General features: G+C 37.4%; 1 protein-coding gene across 3 annotated transcripts in view; it reads right to left on the reverse strand.

Moving 5' to 3' along the window:
- Positions 1 to 25,745, reverse strand: part of ROBO1 (roundabout guidance receptor 1) — a 292,679-nt gene that overhangs the window by 76,125 nt on the left and 190,809 nt on the right. For all 3 annotated transcript variants that reach the window (XM_053934339.1, XM_053934340.1, XM_053934338.1), the window contains exons 4-6: positions 9,175 to 9,295; positions 5,420 to 5,558; positions 4,420 to 4,547 (exon numbers count right to left, since the gene is read on the reverse strand). In XM_053934339.1, the coding sequence (XP_053790314.1) occupies positions 4,420 to 4,547; positions 5,420 to 5,558; positions 9,175 to 9,295 (388 nt within the window). The remainder of the gene's footprint in view (positions 1 to 4,419; positions 4,548 to 5,419; positions 5,559 to 9,174; positions 9,296 to 25,745) is intronic.

The raw sequence follows: 25,745 nt of genomic DNA on the forward strand, positions 1-25,745 counted from the left end.
CCTTGCAGACAAGCTCTGTTAACCCTAAAATTAAAGACACCATAATCTAAAAAGGCTTGGTATCAGGGACTGCCACTGTAAAATATGAACTGGCTGGTACAATTTCCATAGGAATTCTTCTTTTTTCCTGCCAAACAGATAACACCAAATGTGCTTAGTGCCTTTGAATGGCAAAATTTACATTTTACAGTTCAGCCACTGCTGCAGCAGGTTTAGGTGTAGTTCAGGCAGGGCCCAGTACCAAGTATTGCACACTCCTCCAGAGCCACTGCTTGAGTAGGGAGAGCTAAGAAGAGCTCAAAAGATTCCTGTTCAAGGAAAAGACTCCAATTTTCTGCTGACTACCACAGTCACCTACAGCCAGTGCTGGTGTCACTCTTGTGAAGTCCTGAAGCCAACTGAGCCACTGGAGCTGTTGCTCCTAACTCCTGCTGAGTCTCACCTACTCTGCCACTGCTGTGATGGTTCCTGGCCAGCTGCAGATTAGGGCTGCCACTGGAGCCCTAACTTACACTTGTGTGTTTCAGAGAACAGCTCATTTCACCAGAAATTATAAACTTATTATAAAATTAGATGTCAAAAAAAGCCAAATTAAGTACCACAAATGGTAGCAAAGCGAACAGAAGTAAGTGAGAATATGTAAAACCTTTGGTTCTTAGATTTGCTTGAAAGTATTTTCATGGTTAAATGTGGGATTTGCAAATTCTTGAAGATGCCCTACTTCCATTTGCATTAATGGTAAAATAATTCTCTTTTACTACTCAAGTTCTGATAATATCATCTCTGGTAATTTTGTGTGTCTTAGGAACATTGTTTTCAATGATATACATAGTAATGAAATATAAAATATATTTCCTACAGTCCTGCTTTGAGGCATAAAGCTAAGCAAGTCACGTAATACAAACCTACACAAAATATGAAATGCATCTTGCATATATATTTCAAATACAATACAATATAAATACAATAAATATACAGCTTGCTTAGTGCTAGAGCAAGAGAGAAGTCCACTGGTTCCAGTGATGCCATTTTTTCCTTTTCTGATGTATATCAGCTACTTGGTGAAATATAACGTGTTAGCAAAATATAATGTATTGTACTCTGGGCTGCTTCCTGGCATTATGTATTGACTGAGGTATTTATTTAATAATTAATCATCTCCTGAATGAAATGCTTCCACATGTATTTAGCAATGTCTCTGGATGCCTTACAGATGCAGTACACATTGCTGCAAAATGAAAACAGAGGGTAGAACTCTCCAATTTTAGGTATATGGAAACAACATCAGGATTACATTTCCTTAACTATTTAATTTTCCAAGGAGACAATAAGATAACTTGACAGTTTTAGGGATGGAAATGCTTCTAAGCTGCAGGAATAAAACACTAAAGGAAGAGTTCAAACTTCACTACGTCAATACAGAACTCCAAATTTGGTTTGTGAATATGGCTGAAGTCACAGTACGCATGTAGGAAACACTTATGGTCCCCAAAGTTATGAGCCTGTACAGAGGAAAATAGTGATTCCAATAACTAGCATCTGTGACGCCAGTGCCATGAGCAGGAAGAACATAAAACTGGAACTGATATTCCCTCCCCTCTCTTGTATTTTCTACAGTTAACAGTTTATTACACAGAGAGAGAGGGAGAGTTGAACTATCCGAGCTGACAGTTCCTAGTCCAGGGACGTGGCTTGGGCTGGCTCCCAGCTCAGAAGCATCACTGTGGCTGTGGAGCATTCCTGAAATAGGGAGCCCTGCAGGGCCTGCATCAGGCACAAGGCAGAGCCGAGCAGGAGAGGGTCCAGTGGGATCCAGGGCAGCTCCCTGTGGGACCCAGGATAGCTGTTCACCTCGTCCCATCCACACCTCCCCGACAGCTGCCTATCTCAATTGCCCTGGTGCTGCACGCTCCACCTTTTAGTGCCCCAGATAACCCTCCACAGGAGAAAGCACACTGGGGTCAGCCACGGTGTGAGTGGAAATGATGAGTAGAGAAGAAGATAAATCCTTTTCCTAGTGCTGCCAACCCCGAGGCCCTGAACAGCACTGCTTGCAGCCCTGCCACGTTTCACTCCCTGCCACAGCCCCACTGTGCAGACACTTGACAGATGCAGACTGTCCCTTTCCTGACACAGACACACGTCTTGGGTCACCACTGACAGCTCTCATATTCCTCCTCTGGCACAGAGTCTGGCACAGAAATACCACAGCCTCTTGCTGAGATACTGAAGAGGAAAAAACCCAAGCCAAAGCTCTGCAAATAACCCGAACTCTCTCAAACCCACGCCAAACCTCCTCCTTGCCCTTTGCTGAATTTAACATGCCTGCACAGTGGCAGCTGTAATGTCTGAAGCTGTGATTGGCAATGCAGCCCTCTGTTTACAAACAGGCAACAAAAATAACTGTTTGGCACAGCAGAACACACATTTACTAAATTCTACAGTTAACAGATCATGTGACGACAACCAAAAGTGAAGAAAAGAGTTGCCAGTTGCATTCCTTAAATCACCCAGAAAAAAAACCCATTAAATAATAAAAAAGCAATGAACCAACCAAAAAATTCAAAGAGCTGTGTGTCCACAATCAGTCAGAGCAATCTTATTTTAGTACTGAAACAAAATCAGTCTACTTTTCTAGATATAGCATAGTCAAAAAGCTGACCCTTTAGGGAAAAAAACCCATATGTTTTTTTCTCAAGGGAAAAGGAGAGGAAGGAAAAAGAGGAGAAGGCAGAAAAGGGAGGAAAAATATGAAAAAATCTGAATGGAAAATGCATCTGCTAGAGGAGTATTTTTTTCCCCTTCCATAAAACTTGGTCTCTTGGATACGCTAATAAATGGATTTTGATCATAATTTATTTCATTACCAACTACAAATTGTCCCTACACATTACAGTTTCTCACATCAATCCCTCCTATGAAGACATTAGTGCAGACAAATGGCTCAGGAGGTAATCCATTCACACTGGGAAACAAATTACCCCATAACAATATCCTCAGAGCAAAGCTGCCACAGTGTAAATATCTACTGTGTAATACAAGCACTTAAAAATTAGGATCTTGATGAATCAGGACTTAGGCTATAATCTTGTTCCTTAAAAATACCAGTTTATTACCAAAAAGATATCATTCAATTTCTAACATCTACATACTTTAGTCATTTTATATCTATTAGCATCACTAAGCTAAATGGGAATTCAAGTATGTTTTTGTTTATTATTTTGAATAGGACTATGAAAGATTAGGGCCACCAAGAGTTTATTTACAGAAATGTAACTGCTCAACCAGTCATTAAAGCAAACTTTCTTAATAGTAACATTTTACAGGATTAACAGTTGATTTAAGACGTGCTCTTCAGAACAAATCACTATTTAAGAAATAATTCAGTCTTTTTCCTTTGAATAAACTGTGCTTACTGCTCACAAGTTTATTCTTTAGACTCCAACACTAAGCATGAGAGCTGGTTATTTTACAAACATAAGGTATGAGTTTTGAAGTATAAACATCATGGTGACGAACAAAACAGAACATCTCAAAATTCTTGGTTTTATGAGAGCTTCAACGAAAGAATTCAATACTTTCTTAACAGAGGGACACCAAATGTTTCTGGTGGAAAAACGAGAGCAGGTTCAGGGCAAGACCTTTCCTGTTACAGTAAATGTGTCAAAATAGAGGCCTGTTACCAAATAAAATACTTTTAAGCCTATACTTCCCCAGAACTCCATAATGACTAATTCCCACTGAACAGAGAAAAGGACAGAAGGACCATCAGCGCCCAGAAAAAAGCATCAGGATGACATCATTGCCTGTCTGCTCGCCAGGAAAGGAAGAGAGGGATTATCTGAATAGTGAACATCTGGATTGTGTATATAAAGGCAGTGAAGGATTTTTATACATATTAGTTCACTGAGTTCCACTGAATTTTTATCTTACAAAGAAACAGTAGTGCTACAATACGCTTTTATAATGAAAAAGCAACAGGAATTCCAGTGTCTGGGTTAGTGTACTAAAAGATACACAAACAGATTTATCATTCACTGCTTCTCTACTATATTTAATTGAAAAAACTTGGCAGATACTTGAACTTGCAACTCTTTCTTTTTGAATTAAAAAAATGCAGCTTAATTTTTTGAATTAAAAGAATGCAACTTTCTTCTTTCTGTGTTTCAGATACAAAGATTGCAAGTGCCTTGATTCTGAACTTGAGGAACTGAAATACTCAGTTCCCCATCCCAGCATTGTAAAGACTGCTTAAAAAAAATCTTACACGTAAAGTGTTTCCATTTCCTCAGACTACAACTCAAAACAAATTTGTATTTTCACATTTTTTTTAATCTCTAGTGTTGTTGTACAAAGAAAAATCAACTTATTCTAGTACAACTTTATTTAACTTTATTATTTGCAAAGAAACATTCTTACCTTGAACTGTTAAAGTTGCTGATGCCTCAGCTTTTCCAACCATATTTTCTGCAACACAAGTGTATGATCCCATGTCTCCTGCCATAACTTTTCTGATTTTCAAGGTATGATCATCACGGATTTCGTATCTTTAAATATACATAGTAGTTAACAATGAATAGGAATAACAGAACTTTGTACAATTTCTGTAAAGGGTAAAACCATGGGGGATTTGCTCTGAAAATATTCTCATTTCTGTATTTCCCATAAGGGGGAAAAAAAGTATACATACTTATAAATTGATAATGCAAAATAAAGTTTTAAAATCAAAAGATATCCAAGTATTTGAAAACCGTATTCTGATATTATTTGCACACAAAAAATTGCAAAGCCCTAATGCAGAACTGTTAAAGGGTTTCTTCTTTCAGTCCACTCCCCTGAAAGTTTTTTAAACTGATAATTAGGATTTCAAATTAAGTAAATTTAGTATTTAATCTATCTCTATATTGATCCATCACAGGACGTGTTTATTTTTAATAATGTGTTTTACTTTTTGGCCTGAATTGCAGCAATAACAAGGAAGTTCATTGGAAACCTAGCAACAAAAACATGTATAACCAAGGCAGCTTTCTACATTTCCAGACTCCATTTTGCAATTCAAGTACGCATTTCTTGATGTTGTAATCTCTTTCACTATTTGTAATGCATTCTCCAAAACTTTTAGTAATCACAAAAGACTCTTCAGGTGAAGAATTAATCTGTATCTCATACTATTGGCTGAACTTGGTTGTTTTATGTTACATTTGTCATGTGCTGTCACAACAAAAACTTGAAAGCAGGCCGTTCTTAAGTTTCAACATAAATTGTAAATTCAACTAGAGCACAGTGCTAATTAGAAATGTTTTACTGGATCAAGCCAGGCCTTTTGTATTCAAGACAAAGAAATTCTAGCCGACAGTCACTGAATGGCCTCACCATACACCAAACTATGTTATAAAAAGGGTAACTCCAAGTACTGCACCTTGCTTTTGGCAGCTCCCCGTCATCTTTCCTCCATCTCACTGTAGGGACTGGGTCACCTCTTGCCTCACACTTAAATTCCGCACTGTCATCCACAGTCACCGCCAAATTGCTTGGTCTCTTCACAAAAGATGGTCTCTCTAAAGGGAAAGGAAAACAAGGATTAATCCAGCAGTTCTGTGTCCAGATTGCAGAGGCTCTCTTTGAGGTTGCTCACAGGTGTCAGCAGCAGCAAACACTCCATGCAATAATTTCCAATTCTGCATTTGAAAGGCAACCTTTTCTCTCATCAGCACACATGAAGTAAAACAAGCCAAAAAAACCCAGAATGTCCTCTGTGGCATTCACATTCTCTGAACAGAGAGACATAATTCTCTCTCTCTCAGGGTTTTTTCCTGGAGAAACACAGAGAGAAGAAGAGAAACCATTCTTATCTGTAGCTGTGTTTGTGCCCATGTGGAATGTGGTATGGAGATTGTTTACCCAAGGTGATTGCTTGGCTGGATTCTGGTGATGGTTGTTTGGATTCATGGACCAGTTGGATCCAAGAGCTGTGTTGGGACTCTCAGCAGAGAGTTTTTCTAGTTAGTGATAGTTCTTGTTAGTGTAATACAGTGTAATATAGTTATAGTGTAATATAGTATAATAAAGTAATTAATTAGCCTTCTAAAATCATTGGAGTTCAGGCATCATTCTTCCGACATGTCTGGGATCCCAGCACCGATAGTCCTCTCTGTAGTTTTTGTTCATCAAAACTGCTGCTATCCCTGATTTAAATTGCAGGACATGGACGAGCCAAGTCCTGGCTCACCAGAGTCAGATTCACTGCTGCACACTTATGCTCAGACTTTCTGGAACAAAAGGTGACCTCAGTACAGGCTGGGTTGTTTTGGAAAACTCTGCAAATTTCAGGAAAGGTATTGATACACTTTTCTACCTGTACCAGGATTCAAAGCTTTAGGTTGCTGGGCTATTCATACTTTCATAATTCCACACCAGGCTGCACTGCCGTGAGGTTTGCACACTCTCAAGAATAAAAGTGGCTTTAAACAATTTCTGGAATATTCCAGGAATGACCCATCTAGAAGAGCAGCACCAGATGACAACAGCATGTCCATAAAATAACTGGGAAGGTTTAACAGGAGAGTGTTTGGCAGGTTCCTTTGCCTAAGGCAGATGAACTTTTTGTCTATAAACCTGTGAAATCTCTGAGGGAGTTGAGAAGGCAGTTGCATGTTTTGACTTGTATGTACTAAAGATATAAATATCATCCCCCTGGAACTGCAACAGTCTGAGGCCATTGGCACCATCAGGAAGTGTGAATACCCAAAAATACTCCACAAATTTCTCAGAGGAGTACAAAACAACCAGACAGAAGGATAAAGAGACAATCCCATGCTCTTCATGTCTCACATTTGTGTTTGAGAAAAGCAGTTCTAAATATTACTCTGGATTTGCAGACACAGAGATTCAATATTACAAAAACGTCATAGTTCGAAAAGGAAATGTGAACTGAACAAAACCTTATTTAAAAAAAAGCTTCCTTTATTCTCGAGGATATCCAGACCAGCTGGACACTTGTGTTGTAGAAAACTTAACTTTGCTGGCAATGGTAGGAAATAATGTTAAATGAAATAGCAAGTTGATCTTTAAGCTGTCATTTCTAGCCTGAGTTCATATACAAGAAGTGAGAAATAAAACAGAGATCTACAGACAGAAATCTAGCTGTGAACTAAAAAGGTACAAATATAGACAACCCTCTACCCTGGCCCCTTTCTTGTAGGTGCCGAAAAAACCAAAACTGCATGTAAGAAAAGAACATCCAGATTAATTCTCAGAGTAGGAACAGTTTGGGGAAGAATATTTAACTTAACTATGCAAGAGGAAAAGGACTGATCTGGTAAAACCAAGACTGCTGCCCAACTGCAAAACTCACAAGAGGCACATTGTTCTCCAGATCAGTTTCCTAAAGGAAGAGTAATTGACTCCCACGAGTTTTTGTCTGCCCATTTATAACACTCTTACTCAAATGCAGAAAGGGATAAGGGAAATCAGCACTGATTTAAGAATCTATCTTTGTCACATGATTATTTGGTACATACAAGGAAAGCTTAGCAAGGATCACTTTGAAACTTTCTAATATTACAGTTTCTGGCATGCATCCTCCCTCTGATCTAAAGCAGAGACCTAGAAGCAAAAGTTCAACTTCTAAATAACCAAACCTCATAAATAGAAGATTAACGCAGAAAAAATTTAATATATGAAGTCAGCATATTACTCGTGCTTTTTCATGCATATCCAAGTCTGAGTTGAAAGAATAAGGTGTTTTAAAGATTTCTAGACACAGGCTGGTAAGACATTCAAAGCTTTACTGACCCATTTGAAAACAAAACCTCACTAGTTTCCCCAGGCTGAAAATCTGAAATATGTCTGAAAGGAACAAGAGATGAAAAAAAAAGCCAGACAGAGCTCTGCCTGCAATACACCCCTCTTACAGGTGTTTAGCAAGAGAAGTATTTTTTCAGCCGAAGTTATCAAACAGTCCAGCCCATGATTCCCTGCTTGGCAGCAGACTAGTGATGAGCTATTAAATGGTACAGTTAAATAGAAGCCTGGTGCCAGGACTTTACTTAATTAATTACAGCTTTCAAGTTTAGATTTTGCTTGAAACTTCTGAAAGTCTATTTGACAATAAACTTCCTCCCCTAGTGCTTCAAAAGGGTTTATACAAAACCAAAATAAAACAGTACAAGGGATCACAAAGTCTTCCTCAGCTTCTAAAGGGTTACATACCACTTTCTTCCTGGATATTCATTTTGAACAATTTTAAGATGGCATAAAACCTTGTTTTATTTAGGAAACCCCTGCTTCACAAGAAATTCTGAACAGGTCTTCAAGTTGCCTGAGTCCTAGCTCAACAATGTAGAGAAGACAGATAAAAGTGCCAAAGACAGACAAGACAGCTCTTAAACATGAATTTAATAAAAATAAAGCCACCAACAAACTACTATTACTGCAGCAGCATTGTGATGGAAACCAGTGTGCTGTGAACCAGGGCTTGAATTGTCTCATCCTGTAAAGATGCAAAAGCTTTTTTTTTTTTTAGAAACAATCAAGCTATCTCAAGTCTCCTCTAATTTAAAGTAAAATGGGACATATTTTGAAGGAAAAGCACTTAAATTCTCCTATGCTGAAGGAACACTGAGACTGCAGGTGGAATTACAGCTTCCCTCCTGATGTTGCAACCAAACATGCAATTTTCAGCTAAGTTCAGCTATCTTAAATGAAAACATATTTTTTGATGCTCAGAGGGACTATCAATAGAATCACTTGAACAAGCAAATCTGTTGTAGTTTTACAACACTCAGCACACGTTTCTATAAATGAAAGGATAATTTTTCCAAATAGAAATTTAGAGTAATTATGATTCTTTCCAGTAAGAAGGAAAAGCTAAGCCTCTGCTTCTTAAACTTGTTAATTTTTGTTTTGCTGTTATTTCACAATACTGATCCAGTCACGGACACTGGAATTATTTTCAGTTTGAGCATTAAATACAAAAGTATCTTATAATAGGAAGAAATTGTCCCAGGTGGGCTGCAGAGCCATTACCTTCCCTCTGTGTACTAGATCACAACCATGAGAAAAACATTTTCAGCACTGAAAAGGAAATAGATCAGAATAATCTTGAGAGAAAGGCTTCCTAGGAAAAACAAAAGATGGACATTTTCATCAATAGAGTCTAAAAGGAATTCTTACCTAAAACAGTGAGCTCTGCAACTTCACTTTCACGTTCTCCAACCATATTTGTTCCAACACAAACGTATTTGCCAGCATCGTTCTTTCTTGTGTATGTGATCATAAGCTTTCCTCCTCTGATCTAGGACAAATCAAGGATAACAAAAATACTTTAATATGAATTATTGATTTAATAATAATAGATTGGAAAATATTTTGTTACAGATAATAGAACAAGCCATTTGTGGTTTTACATATCACATTAAAAAAGTGGAAAAAATTACTATTAGCCTAATTTCCTTCTCTTATGCAAAAAGCTTGTGTTTAAATTTTACATCAGTATTTTAAAATCTCTGAGATTTGGAGACTTGTTAGTTTTTTCTTCATTCTGTGTAACGTAATGCATGCTTACCAGCCTGTTTAATGCTTGTTAGCCAGAAGGACTACAATTCCTTCCCATGTACTGATACAATCAGGTAGAGAGTAAAAATTAGCACGAGACATAAATCTCATTTTCACATCAAGTGCTGCAATTACTTTTTCTTGACAAGAAATATGTGCACACTATCCTGCTGCTGGTCATGCTCATTATTATTCATGAATTTTGTGTTTGTTTTGGTTTTCATTTCTTAAGAAAGTGAAAGAAATTCTTTATTCTTTAGTTCTTCACCTTAAATAGGTAAGTTTAAAGGCTGATAAGCAGACGAGTAGAAGCAATTATATTCTTACTGGGAAATTAATAACATTCTGTTCTGAATTTTGAATTCAGCTTTTGAGAGATAACGGAATTCCAATGACCCCAAATCAGAAAACACACTTACCTTTGTGATACCAAATTTTATTATCTTATATAAAAATGCACATTAAATGCATATGAAAATACCTGATCTTCCTTTAAAAGGATTTATTCTTCCATTTTATTGACCAAATGGTTGAACAAATTGCAAAGTTCACCAAAATGCAGCAAAATTTGAGTAGGCAGCTGCATATGTACCATGTTTACTTTGATATACAAAGAAAGTTCCTTAATTACAGAAAATACATTCTGAAGTGCACATATGCTTACAAGCCCTATCACTTTTGAAAGCCACTGCAGTTCAAGCCATGGGTGGAAGTAGACAATAAATAAAAGCCACATATGAAGCTACATGAAAGGCTTTAATGTGGTCAGTGACAAGGAGGAGAGTGTTCTCAATATGAGGTATTTAGCTCGAATTGCCTGCAGCTAGAAATCTATCCCTGGAAATTTGACATCTCGAGCAGCGTTGGGCTCTGATTGTCATTGTAGGATGTACAGGCACAAAGATGACAGTCAGTTATTGAGATAAATGGACACGCGCGTGGAGCGTAGACAGTGTTGCATACAAATTTCATTCTGTTGCCTTTGGCACTCATTGCTTGAAAGCACAAGAGAAATGTCCTTTATCATTCAGAAAGCTGGTAATGCTGAAATTTCACTGGAGATTTGAGGCATGAGGAATGAAAAAGTAAAGGTGACCTGCAAACACACATTTTTCAAGAATCTATACGCAGTTTTAGATTGCTGACTGCCTGAACTGGTGAGCAGGGGAAGAGGATGTAAACTATAACTAGAACTCTATCTGTATTTATTTCTGTTTTACATGTCCCTAAATCACAGAAAGCAATTGATTTTCCAAATAACGTATGCAAAGGATTAAAAAAAAACCCCGATTTTTGAACTACTTTCACTTGCATTTTGGGGTACTTGTATATCCACATACACATGCAGAAATACATACCTTTTATGTACATAAATAATGACCACACTGGATAGAACAAAGGAAGGTATTTATATATCACAAGAATTTGCCAGCTCATCAGATGATTTCAAACCCATGTAAACTGAAATCAGTGATTTTTGTGTATTTCTTCAAAGTCTGAATCCTGGTGACATTCAGTAGCATTTGTGCTCCTCTGTTATTTTATCACTTAAGAAAATCCCATTCAAATCCACCACAATATGACACAACTGCATATCTTGCACAAATTGTAACCTTAAGCAAGAACAGTCCTAGGAATTTCTTGTAGCAATTGCTATGAGATTCCCTTCAAAGCATAGATGGAGAGAAGCATTAAAGCAGAAACATATGAAAAACTAAAAAGTCATTGAAAGCTGCTTTTCTTGCAAATTATTTGAGATTTAGATAAAGAAGGAGATGCAGAAGAAACATTCCCTCATGGATGTTGAGGCAGACTTCCTAAGATGTGACATGCATGCTGAAGGAAGCTGTATTACAACATGGATTCTGAATGCATGTGCAAAGGGGTTTCTTTTGTTAGGTTGATTGGTTTCCTTAAAACATGAGAAGGGTTTAGAACTTTCACTGCAATGATGGTTATTCCACATGGAATTGTGATAAATTACACAGCTACAATAAAATGTGCCACCACTGAATGTGGAATTACACGTGTCTGTAACTGGAGCAGTCACAGATGGCTAGGAGGAAGTGTACTTCCCCTGGTGGACAACTACCAAAATTCTTCAATGCATTTAAAAAAATTAGGTACCCACCATCCCAATAAGACTGGACAATACCTTCAGTTTAATATGACATTGCAAATGAAAACTGCAGCTATGAAAAATTTATGTTGTCTATGTGCAGCATTTCTTCTCAACACGCACTCCCAGAAATACCTATGGACCATAGACCAATGGCTTTAAGTAAAAAAAGTACACAAAAGAAGACATGCACCTGAAATTTGGTAGGAACAAATAAAGAATCACTGCTGAATTTGTCTTACTAAGTTCATATCCAGTACTGAGCGCTGTAAACAGTCAAATCACCTTTGGAGACAGTACATGAAATCTTGCAAATTACACTTCATAGTCTGCGTATACTTAACAGTTAATGAAGGCATTTTAATTTGAGTGCTCTGGGTCTTCTCATATTTTTGCCCTTGCCCCAAAGTACACCAGCTGGACTTTATAGCAGCAAATGATATAATTTGCAAAAGTGACAGGCAGTGAGTATACCATTACATCCCAAACCTCCTGAAGAGTTGTGACCATGCTGAATACCAAGAGAAGTCCTTCCAAGTAAACAAGATACAGAAAACAGTTTTATTCCACTACTTTAGTAGATATGGTTGTGTCATGGGAAAAGAACGGCTCTGCTAACTGCCAAAGCTAAAATTCTAATTCTGGAAGTAAGTGTCATGTTTCATTTATACCAAAATGAAGCCAAGGCACTTTTTGACTTTTCATGCCTCTTCAGTATTGTGTTCTGTGCCTACCAGCAAATCTAACAGGGATTTACAATTAGGATAATACAAGAATAGCACTGAATTCTAATAAGAGAAAAAGACTGATTCGAATAAGAGAAAAACATTCTAGTAAGAGAAAAAGCGTTTCACAGATGATCTTCAGCTGCCTGTAAAATGTATGGATTATTGTATGTATGCTAAGAAAATATATGATGGTATGGTGTCTTACAAAGACTTTTTGAAAGCTATTTTCTATGACCTGCCTGCCTGACCTTATTTTGCTCCTCCTCAGTAAATTGCTCATTCAAGCAAGTCCACTTCATTTATTTCTTTAAACAATAGTTGGAGATGTTCATACAGAAAACTCTAGGCACCCACAGAGTTAACTAGGTCCAGAATTGTAAATTATGGCCACCCAGCAGCAAAAAATCATATACAAATAATGAATCAACTCAGTCAGCCAATAAATCAAATCCATAAAAACTTACCCAAGGGTTCTACAACATACCACCAAGAATTCAGTATAGCTGTACACACATATATTCTTATTCTGAGACCATATTTTATATACCTATGTGTGTTGTGTATATGTGTGTAAATTTCTGCACGTATAAATCCATACCCATCTGTCTGTGTTATGAAATATTTTTATATATGTGGGTGATTCATTTACTTTTCACAGAAACGTGGTATGAAATATGAGACAGAATGAAGCCATAAGAGAAATGCTTGCAGAGTCCAAATATAAATGTGAGTGACATTTTTTTAACTTTCTTTCAGTTTATAGTTTATTTCTATTTAATAAGTGAAATCTGCTCTGTTGCAAAATAATTCAAAAGCAAACAAATTAACAGGAAGATCAAATTTAGACTGCAGAATGAAATACTGACTTCTGTTTGTATAGCCAGGGTTTCTGCATATATGATATCACAAATTTCATATATTATAGTCTTCTACAGTACAGCATACACAACAACCCATTTTCTTTCATTTTCTAAATTGAAAGTGGTGGGCATGTAATATTAATGTGTCAGACACTGCCTTTGCTTTAAAAGTGTACAATCTAATTAAGAATATCGATACAACAGTCGAAGTACAAGGTGAGTCCTGGCAATTGTAATTAATAGTGCCACCAATGGTATATCCAAGTAAAATGGAGCTTTTATTTCTTAGTTAAGAAACACAGAGTTTGTTCATTTCCCTCTCTCTGGTCTAGCATCCCAAAATATCCGTATCACAACTCACCACTGCAGGAGAGTTTGTAAGGCATGGAATGTCAGCAACAGAAGGCAGCTTTGCAGTTTGAACAAAGTTGAACAAAAAAGAGTAAAAATTACTATCTTAATTTTTATTTTAAAATTTGTGTCTTGTTCCAAGCCTTGTGAATCCCATGTATTCTTCTCTACCTATTATAGCACGCTTGAATATTAGACACTAGACATCAAAATGTGTTTGGAGCAGGTCTTCAACAATGACTAAATTTGTTCTTGTTTAACTTCAAAGTTCAGACAGACAAGTCTGTCCTGCTTTCCTTTCCATTCTCTGGGACCCCAGGAAGGTACATGCTGCCTCCTCCAGATCAAACACACAAAAAATTCTATTTGAAAGTAGTCTGAAACATTCTTTCAAGTGGTCTTCCTGTGCTGTAAATCTGTCATGACAAAGTGCAAGTCAATTGTTCCCCGCTACCCTACAGACCAACAAAACAGCTTTGCAAGACAGACAGGCCTGAAGGCAGCCTAAAGGAAGGTGCAAAATGCATAGGAAGGTGGCTTTACGTAAAAGGAAGGTATTTAAGGTAGATAAAGTGACAATAGATTCAAGCTGCTGCTTCTGGCACCCCAGCCAGTCTGGTATATCAGAGGCAGAATCAGATGCAAGTCCATTCAATAAGACTCCTTTTCCCACTTTTCTGGCCTCATTATTGATGGCTGTAACTACAAGAAGGTGGATATCCACAAAGGCTTAAGAGTTATCTGTGTCCTGAATTGCTTGGTGAATTCGGAGGCAGCTGATAGTTATTCAGCCCTTGGCATTATCACAAGACACCAAATATCAGAATTACTTTATGTGTTTGACGCTTCACCCAACAAGACTGTAGAAACAGCCAGGATATATGCAGAATTCCATAAATCAAAACCAGAAAAGAAAAATTCATGCCTCAGCATGTGTGATTTTCAGAAGTTGAAACTGTAACAATTCCAAATTAACTTTCTGTAAACATTTGGCTTTTGTTAATCACAAAGGAAGATTTAATTCAGGGGAGGATTTACTTCACAATAATCCATATTGGCTCACATTAGTCAGAACTAATTTCTGAACACACAGCTACGTTTATATTGCAATATTTGAACCAATAAAATACTTCTCTGAAATGCTTTCATAGCTACAGTGCAAAACATTTTCTATGCAATACTTCCTTTCTTATTATAAACCAAGATTAAAATCTTACAACAAAAGCATGTTACTACTATCTTCATGGTCTTAAATCTGTTCTACAAAGATCACAAAAAAAAATATAAAAAAGAAGAAGCCAATGCTTCATAAACTGTTTTTCGTATTGTTACTTATTAAGTTCAGAAAACACCTAAACTCAACTAATGGACAACACTTAAGCACATTTTATATATCGCTAAAATTATAGCTAGAACTATCAATCTTTCTGCAATATCCAAAGAAGGCCCTGCATGGGAATGATGAGTTTACAATGACAACTGTGAAATTTCTGTAAAACTGTAGATTTAACCCCATGCATAAATCTCCCCTGGATGCACTGGTGCACATGTAGCTTTCACTACAATCAGTGATTGAAATCAGAAGTAAAAGTGAACTTGAACTGAACTCGATGTCTGGTATGTCTTCATTTGTCTTCCCTTAAGCAAGTCAGAGGATTTGAAGTATCAGTTACACATGAATTTTCTTTTAAGCACCACCACTACTGTGTTATTTACACACATCCAAGGATAAAATCTCAGACCAGCCAGGGTTAATTTTCCACACAAAATCTCTCAGTTTTTAATTACCTTACCTAAAGAATCACAAATGTAATAAGGAAAAATAATACTAACAAACCACAAATTTTAAAACATACAAAAAATTCCTACCTGGTAACCATAAAAGAAACTACATAACCCAAATCTCTAGAGGAATTTAGCAGCCTGTTTCCCACTGTAAAAGAAAGACCAAGGTCACTCTGAGGAGCTGTGTCAGAGCCACTAAGGATGAAGACAAAAGGCCCACCTACATCACCAGACCTGACTGCATGTGGCAGATCACACCTAAACCCTGCAGACAGCACCAGGAGTGGAGGGAGGAGAGTACAACCACGACTTTCCAAAGGGGTCCAGACTCTGCTGCTGTTTCCAAGGGAATCTCAGTTCCTGACTGTCACTGTAGGTATTGACAATATTGTCTTACTTTTCTAAGTCTGAAGCTAATGTTGGCAGGATGGCAACATGGATTTATGACGATTGTATATCGTGGGGTGTATTTCATCAATAGAAAACTTCCTACTTTCCCCTAAGAAAAGAGCAGCTGTGCAGAGCACAAGTCTTCAACAGCAGAGTCCTAACATTCAGTTTCAAACTTTAGAAGGCTGGGTAGGTAAAACTTCACTAAGACTCGTAATCTGATGGAAGACATTTCTCAAGAGTGCAGATTTCTCACAGCCATTGTGCTAAAATACAGGTTTTTTTAAGGTTCTTATGTAGGGTCTTCTAAAGGGAACTGTTCTGACAGGACTCAAGTTATCAAGAGATTTGAAGTGGAAGTTTGTAGGTCTTCTTCTACCATGAGCTCCCACAAGAAAATAAAACATGCAAAACTAAGGATCTCCTAGACTTACAAGTACAATTGTGAAGCAACAACAAAATCCTCACAGTTTGAGAGGAGGGAATAGAAATGAATTATTCATAGTTTTCTCCTGGCTGGTCTGTGCAGCAGGTCATTATTTTCAGCTGTGGCTTCAGTCACTCTGTGACCTTCTGAGATGCAGCAGTTTTGCCTCAGACTCCCACTTGTCTGGAAGAGAAGGCACATCCCCTCTGAGCCTGACTGCCCACTGCTGGCTCCTCACTCAAGGGATGCAAATCTCAGGCTCCCGGATCCTTCCCGTGACCGCTGCACTTCCTGCACTAAATTGCCTGTGAAAGCTTTCCTCCCTGGAGCTGGCACAGCAGCTTCCCAAGGGAAGAAGGATTTTCTTAGTTCCTCTGGGGCTAAACCTGAGCTCTTTATGGCAGAGAACATGAACTGAGAACCAAACTAAGCAAATAAAATTAGTCACAGGTGACTAAAATGCAGTGGATTCTTTCATACGTTTCCAAATTTGTATTTTCAAGACAGATTTGACTTCTCATTCAAAACATTTTCTGTAAAAACTTTATAATCAAGTTAACTCCCAAAGAAGTTTTGGTTCTGCCAACTAAAGACTACAAATAAACAAGTATTTTGCAAACTAACCTTGAAAAAAATACAGTGTTTTCTAACATAACTAAAAATCTACTGATTCTCTGTCTTTTGACCAAGATGATACGCCATGGAAATGAGACCACACTTCAAAAGAAGGATATAAACCTATGTTAAGTTTCTATTGCATTTATCTCTGACTGAGCCTAAGGTTAGTAGAACTCTTCTACAGTAAATGCTGGGCAGAAAAAGTTGTGAAAACATTAAACTTTTCCCATCATTTGTCAAAGAGAGGAGCATATGCACTGCAGTGCTGATTTTTCATGAGCAGTTAAACACAGAAGTCATATATTAATCTGCCACATTTCACTTTTCCATCACTGTTCACTACAGCTCTTGTGACTGCAGCACATGCAAATCATAAATCACAGATTTCCTTTTATTTTTTGTGGTTTGCACACAAGCCCTGTGTTACGGGACTGAAGCAAAAACTTGCAGTCATAGGCAACCACAAGCAAATCTTGAGTGTAACTTTCATTATTTCTGAAGGACTGCTAAAAAACCACTGGGCTAGACTTTACAGCTACAGAAAGCCCTCTGCTTGGAAGATGCTAAAATTAAACTTACAAAGAATAAGGAGGAGAATGTATGCACAGAGAGGCAAAGAGCAAATTCCCCAATTTCCCCAGCTCACAGAGCAGCCCAGAATCAATATTTTTGTGCTCAACTTTAGATCCTCCAGAGAAACTCCCCAGGCAGGGAATGACATACAGATCTCGGTCCGTTCACAAATGTTCTCTGTTGCCACAGATTTTACAACACAGGCTGATCTTCAGCAACACACAGCAAAGCCAGGAGCTACTTGCAGCTTCTTTTACTCCTGAAATAAGCCAGCCCAGGTTGCAATCAAGCAGAATAAAGCATGCACTGTTCCCATGCTCTACATGTGCGGGGAGCAGCTCCCTGATGCTCAGATGTGCCATCCTTTAACTGCGATAACCCCTGAGCGCTGCTGTTCGTGGGCTGCTGCCGGGCTGGACACTGAGAACACTCTGCCCTGTGGTTGGGCTCTTCCCACTCAGCCCTTTGCCGCTGGAGCAGCAAGCTCTTACTGCTCAGTGTATAAATGGAAGTGAAATGCCAGAGAGAAGGAAGAGACTGAAGCCCAAGAAGCGGTGCCTCTCGCCTGGCCTTGCCTGCTGGCGGCTGCCCCAGCTATTCAGGCGGGCTCTGGAGCCCTGCTGGGATAATTGCTTCCTGCACAGCAGCTCCTTGCTATTCTTCCCAGATGCCACACTGGGTTTAAACTTCTGGCACAATTCTTGTTGCTGTTAAAAGGTTATTGTAAAGTGCACCCATGGAAAAGGCTGAGAGAGAAGTGTGGCTGCAAGGGAGGGAGAAACTGTTCTGGACACTGAAAATACTAGCTGCTCAGCTTCTCTACATTTGTATATACAAAGCAAACTAGCTGGCCAGGCTCTGTATGGAAATCAGCCTCCTGTTTGCTGATGTTTGCTGTTATTGGAACAGGCTCGTAAAAATGACAGAGAAATTGAAATGACTCTGCATAATATTTTCCTGTTTTATCTTGTGTTTTGTGCATGCCTTTTTTAGAATTAGTACTATGCTGTCATAAATGAGAAGCTTTGACATCTTCTGTAAAAAGAACAGAATGAATTAAAAGTAATCTTTACAGAAAGCTGGAAGTATTACTTTATCAGATTTCAGTTCACTTGGTACAAATTACCTTTTTATGACAGTGACAAGAAGTTAAAAACTGCATATGCACTCCCACAGTATACTTTCTTCCCCAAAAACACAGAAAAAGCTCACACTATGCTTCCAATACATACAAATACAAACACTGAGTCTGAAGTAAGCACTTAACTTTTAAAGACATTACTGTTGCTTTGCCAACTACTTAGCATGACAAACAAACAAACAACAAACCCCCCCCCCCAAAAAAAAACACAAAAAACAAAAAACCAAAAAAAACCCACACCAAACCAAAAGCAAAAAAAGGTTCTATTTTTGCATTTAACAGACATCTATGTCACATTCTTGCTGAATTTTTCAGAATTCAGGTGGCAAAATTTAGGAATCCGTGGCTGCTGGAGGTGTGTGGTAGTCAGCATTTCTGCCTGTCAGATGGACATATTGACATGTCCAGGTAGTTGAATTTGCAATTCCACTTTCCAGACCCAGTCCTGAATGCTGATCACCAAAAGGAGCTGCCTGTAGCCCCAGCATGCAATGCACCCAGTGCCACCATGGCCCACAGGGGACAATTTACAAATGGGAGCTGCCCTCCGCACTCACTCTCTGACTCCAATCAGTGTCCCAAATAGGGAAAAATATCCACAGTGAAAATACTTTAGAGTGGCATTTCTTTGTGTTGTAAAGAAAATTACGCAAAAATATACACTAGAGTGCCAGGGAAAGTTGACCCATGTGAAGAGACAAGGAAGACGGTACTCAAAGGAGTGTCTTGATAACATCCATGCAAACAAGAGACCTTATCAATAAGCTTCCCTAGTCTTCTTGTCTCCTTTTCTAACACAAACATTAACAGGATCAATCCCTACTGCAAAACATAAATTACAGTATGTCACATTAGTACCCTGATGTCTCCACCAAGGTATAAACTTACAGAAGAGTTTGTGGACAATAAAGATCATCCTTGTTTATCTTAGAGGTCACAGGTCCACTGTTTGCACTTATTTATATCCAGAAAAGCTAAATAATTGATATTTGCTACTCTTGCAAAATAATTTTTAATGGAAGACTCACACTATGGTTTTCAAATGCTGAATAAACATTCAGAATTAAGGAGGAAAGATCTAAGAATTCTCAAGTATGATAAATATAAAAGGAAATATTCAGCGACTCTAAGAAATCATTAAGTGTGCATTGTGTTTTGCATTGTACTATTAGTGACTATCCTTCATGTGTTTCAACCAAACTTTTTCTAAGACAGCCATATTGTTGACTTTGGAAGACAAAAGAAAGGAAATTTTTACTGAAAGTGGAAGTCAATAACAATGAGAAAAGCAATAATTTCAGAGAATGTTTGATAAAGAGTGAAAAAATATTTTCTGATAATTGTCTTGTCCTTTCCAGCAGTTCCATGTATTGTTGCACATTTGACCAGAGTACCATAAAATCATAAATAGTTTTGTCATTTGATGAGATTCACTTTTAGTGGATTGCAATGAAATATTTCATGTTTCTCCAGACCTAAGGTTTGGCAAGAAATGTTTGGTAGAATATAACATCAATATTTTTACTATATGTCAGAAGAATGCTTAAACATTCTTAAGTTTCTGGAAACAGGAATTCTACAATTCTGGACAATCCTACTAGATTCAAAATTTTGTTCAAGGTGTGGTAGGCCTAAAGCATAAATGCTGTATTACAGATATTATTACTGGCACTTGTAAACGTGCATGCCAAGAACAATCTGATATGCAGGCCATTCTATGCATGGAATATTAAAATATTAAAATATTTGCTGTATTTAGAGTTGCCTTTAATAATGCATTAGATTTGCATCTTGGCTCATCTTGCAAACTAATTTCATAGCAGGATTGCCTGGAAAGGTATTACTTTATGATCTTTTAGTTTATGAACTTTTCAACAAATGCTTTAGAGAAATTCACCTTGAGGCAGAAGACTGGGCCTGACATACTTATAGCTCAAAAAGCAACTCTGTCCCTGAGACATGAGAGGAAACAAAAACCAAAGCAGGGAGAGAGATTTAATGAGATGCACACTTCTGTGAGGAGCAAAAGAACAGAAGTTCATTATATGTGGACTTGGAAGAAAGAAGGTATACATAGAGGATTCCATTGGAAAGGAATTTTATACACCAAATTACTCAGGTAGGCACATAGATATCAGAGTGGCTTCCAGTGTTTCATTTTCCATACAGTCATGTAGATAAATGAACAATACTTTGCCTTTTCAAAACCCTCTTTTGTGGAACTGTCAACTACACTTCAAACACTCCCAAAGGGAAAAACCATTGGGTCACACCTAACTGGAGTTAGCACAATTGTTATTACTATTAAAAGTTTTCAGACAAGTCTAAGAGAAAGAAAATTACATATATCTAACTGAAATGAGTGATTTAAGGCTTGCTACCTAAAAGGCTCTGTTCAAAGAGTTAATGGAGAGCACAAAAAAGGATACATCCCTGCCCCGGTATCATCTCAGCTCTCTCAGTTGACTGTAAAGTGGACAGAGATAACTTTGTATATCATTTGAATGCTGCAAATTGGTACCTGGCTGTAATGTTTGTAGACTTATTTTAAAGACTGCATTTTGTAGCAGGTATGAAGCAAAGAATACAAAGGTAAATACTAGTGCACTATGGGCTGCTCAGGGTTAAAAGTAATCTCCTCCACAAGCAGAAGCAAAAAATCCCTTCACATTCTCCACAGCACCTGAATAAATACATCATCTTTACCTTATAAAACTTATCAACACTGGTAGTATCAATTCTCCAATGAGAATTTGCAGAAGTCCTTTGAAACAACGTTCAGAGAGAGAATTAATCGATTTTGCATTTCTTGATTTCATTATTTCATGAACACGAAACTGATGGCCATTAACAGCATCCAGAATTAGGTGTGGCCAATCAAATGCCCTTCATGTTCTATCAGAGGACAATCTTGGGAAAAAAATGAACTCTGCTTAGAGTACATTTAGAATCACAGAATTGTTAAAGTTGGAAAAGATCTTCAAGATCAGTGAGTGCAACTGTTAATGTACAATATATTAAAACAATATTGTAATACAACTCGGAAAATCTGTGTCAACAGGCTTCTCTTGGCTTCTCTTGATAAAAGAGTTCTCTTGGCTGGTTATCAGTGCCCCAGACATCTACAAGTATTTGTAGATACCATTTTCTGGATTAACAAAACAAATCCCATTTTAATTATAATCAGCTTATTATCCAACATGATACCTTGGTAAGAGAATTCCAAATAAATAAAGGGTCCTTAACCTGTCAGTAACTACAACTTATCCCACAGAACCAATACTTAATGCTGACATTTTGTCTGTCACCACACACTTGTTTGCACTGTGCAGGAGGTATGAACGTGTCCATTTTCAAATTTAAATAGAAAATGCTGCTTAATCTTTTTGTTTTTGTTTGTAATCATATGGTTGTTTTTTTACTAATTAAGGAAAAGCAGAGATAAAGCTGGAAGTTTTAAAATTTCATGTCTATTTTAACACAAAATTAGGAAAAAACACAATTCACTCTCAAAAATCAACAAGACATATTCCTATGAAAAAGAAATGAGGAACTGAGATTTCAGTTTAAGTTGTGTGCAACAGTGTAGGTTGATAAAGGCTCTGAAAGCACAGGTATCCCTAACATCACAAGCTGTAACGATGTGTTAACCTTGGTGACAGTCAGAAGAGAAGGGTCAAAGGTTCAGCTGGCATCCCTGGGGGGGATCCTTCAAGGTGAATTTGACACTCATTTTCAGGGTAGCACAGTAAAACTGACACTGCAGTTTGAGAAATGTACATGCTACAAAGATGAAGAACTGCCTTTTTCTTGAACTTGCTATTCATAGCAGTAGAAAAAAATGGTCTTTGTTGAGATGGTTAAAGTAGGGAGAACACAGTTCACTACCACATGAGATAGTAAAAGATAATATTTTTAAAGATTGCGTCTCTTTTTGAATTGAAAATAATTATCACAGCAGGCTTGCAATTTAATTTATTCTGGTTGCTCCACCTACTCTTAATTTTATGTATTAGAAGTTATTTCCCCATGTCCTACTTAAAAGGTTCAGATTGCTAAATTTAAGGTTTCTCCTCCTGCTGAAAAAAAACCATTACATCTACCTACCTTTATTAACTTCAAGAATAACAGATACAACAGATGACCTCTTACAGCATCAAAGCCTTGGATTATCAATGACAAAAGCAGAGTAACAATTGTCACCACCAATCATGTAATTTCTAATATTAAAAATGACAATGCAAAGGATGCAGGCAAAACAGGGGAATCTTCTTAGCAGAAAGTCTCATTAGAACAAAAATTGAGAATCAATATGCAGCATGTCCAAAAGGCTGGAATATCTTAAGTACCTTAATGACAAGCCAATAAAAAGAAGTGAAGCAGTAACAACATTACCAACAAAAAAGCAAAGAATGTCAACTCATTTAGCACTTCAAAAAGTGCTATAGCTCTTGCTATAAATTATAATTTATACTTTCCTGGAAAGCATTAGTCTCAAGAAAGACAATGGTAAAACTCACACTGATTTCAGTAATGCCAGGATTCCACCCTGAGAGTTCAGGATGTGTGCAAAGCCTATTTTAGTGAAACATGCTAACCATGCAGATTTCCCAGGAGTTATAATCGTGCAAAGTACCTTCTCAGTAGACATTCCTAAATTATTACGAACCCCTGAGATGCTTAAATACAAGGGACAATCTCAAAACCACTCTAACGCTTCAGCATATAGTTAAATGATAGAGATGTTTTCTTTGTAATCACAGAAAACCTCTAAGTTTTTGTAGCTGGGCTAGATCCTGTAAGCATTATACAATCACAAACACCTGGAGTACAGTATGGCCTGAATATGAAAATGAAGATATGATTCTACTGTTTTGTCTACAAAAAAGAGCCTATTGATGTTTTTATTTATGTTGCAATAACACTTTGCAAGGTGGAACAACACAGCTTTGTTGCAAGTGTCAGGCTGCTTTACATGTATGAATGAATTCAGGTCCACAACTCCTGAAATGCTGAATAAGAAGAACTGAACAACTTCAAGGCTTGCCTGAAATCACACAGGAAGATTGCAGCAGCAATCTGCTCTGCTCAGCTTGCAGACTCTCTACCTCAAGGCAATCTTTCATTTACTGCACAATAATTTTCTCTGTAGGAAAATGTTTTGCAGCACACTTCCAGAAATCATGTTGCAATGACTGTACAGTCTCATGGCAAAAACAGATCTTCTGTGATTCTATTCACAAACACTCACTTCTGGACTACCTATAATGCACCATGAAATTACTTCAGTCAGGTACCTGAAGCTTCTGTGGTAACACTTTACTCTGAATGAGCAATTTTTTTTTTTTTCCTTCTTGATTTTCATTAGGTCTTACTCCAAGAGAAATGCTCAAACTGAACACCACAGCTCAAAGAAGACCTAAGAGACAAATGATTTCATATGAATGGGGAGAGCAAGATGTGCAGAGTTTGAAATGTGAGGCGTGCTGGAGGGAACTCTGAGCCATCATGCCAACATCTTTCACTTTCAAAAACCTGACATTCTGAATGGCATAGACACTTTGCCATTCAAAACAATGATGCAAAACCCCCACAAACTTATAGTTAAAAGACCTTGATTCATCATCCTTCTGTTCAAGAAAACAAATTTCGTATTTTGTGAGGGAGGGAAAATTACTTAAGCATAGATATCTCTATGGCTAGTTTCAAAATTCAGTATATTCCATGCAGCAGTAGAAATACTTTGAGATATACACCAGGAAAGCTTTTCACTTTCTCATGCTTTACTTTTTTTTTTTTTTAACATTATTTTCCATGCCAAATTTGTGGGGTTTATTTACTCTCAAATTTACTCACTTTTGCCCCTCTTCTCTCTGTGTAATTTATTCTCCCCTGTGCAGCCAGAGCCAGGAGGCTGAGCAGAGACAAGTAGACAACTGACAACAGCAGCAGACAGAAGCAAAAAAAGCTGCTGAGTTAGAAAAAACAAGATGAGTATAAATAGATCCAAGTATAGCTAACCACCCACACTTCCACGTTAAAGAAAGGAACAATATTCATGTGACCATGTGCCAAAGAGATTCTTGTTAGATAATAATTTTTCAGAAGAAAAAAAAAAATCAATTAATTGCTCAGTGCAGCATGAGTATTAGCAAGAATTATCCTACAGCTAGATAAGGAAAGCAGGTTTGTTTTTTTTGTTTGTTTTTTTTTATTTTCCCTTTTAAGGAGGACAACCTCTAGCAGGCAGACTTGGCCCTGCATAATACTACACAGGAGTCTGGAATAACACCCTGCAATGTGTGTGTGAATCCCTCACTACTGCACGTGGTGAATATCTGAACTTGGCAGTAAGTAATTGTGAGTGTATTATTACCTGGAGAGAGAGAAGTACTCTGTTGGGTTGAGGAAACCCAAGAACTGAAAAATTATTATTTTTGAAGCGCTGTGATTTGGACTAGACTTTTCATATAACCAGAAGCATCACAGGAAACCCAGTAAGGCAAAACTATCCAAACAAAGTGAAATAAGCAAAAGTGAAGTTGACAGAACTTTCAAAAAGTAGTCCAAAAAATCAAAGCAAACCAAACAAGAAGCTCTAATCACTTACAGCTGTTCAAGGCTCCAAAAATGGGCACTGTTCTTCTCTACTATTTTTATTCTACATTTTTCTTTTGATTATGAGAACATAATATGTGCAAACTCAGCACACAGATTGTTGAGGTTTTATTACACATGCTTTTAGAGTTAGTGTCATTTTTACTTTACAAAAGTAATTCCTAAAATAAGCATGATACACAATAAAGTCTCAGTTAGCAGTTATCCGATATTTAGATTTTAAGTGACAACATGTGGCTGCTGTGGTGTGCAAGCAAGTAGGAATATCAAAAATGCCAAGTACAATCAAATTTATAAGGTCCACTAGAGACTTTCAAGAACAAAAATGTACCTTTTTTTTTCTTTCTCCCATCCCCCAAAATGGAGAGGGTTTCAGTGTTTGGAAAAGAGCAAACACAGTGAGGAGTTCGGTTCCTTCACTTCACTGTACAGACTTGCCACAAATAATACATTGATTTCTGCAGGGTATGTATTTATTAAAACATGCTTTACAAATGGAAATATCTCTGTATAAGAGCATAAAATGAACCTAAATACAGTTTAAAAAAAAAAAAAAGGCTGACAGGTCCAGGAGGCTGTG

This window comes from Vidua chalybeata, chromosome 2 (assembly GCF_026979565.1).
Source record: "Vidua chalybeata isolate OUT-0048 chromosome 2, bVidCha1 merged haplotype, whole genome shotgun sequence".
In the NCBI taxonomy this organism is placed as follows: domain Eukaryota; kingdom Metazoa; phylum Chordata; class Aves; order Passeriformes; family Viduidae; genus Vidua; species Vidua chalybeata.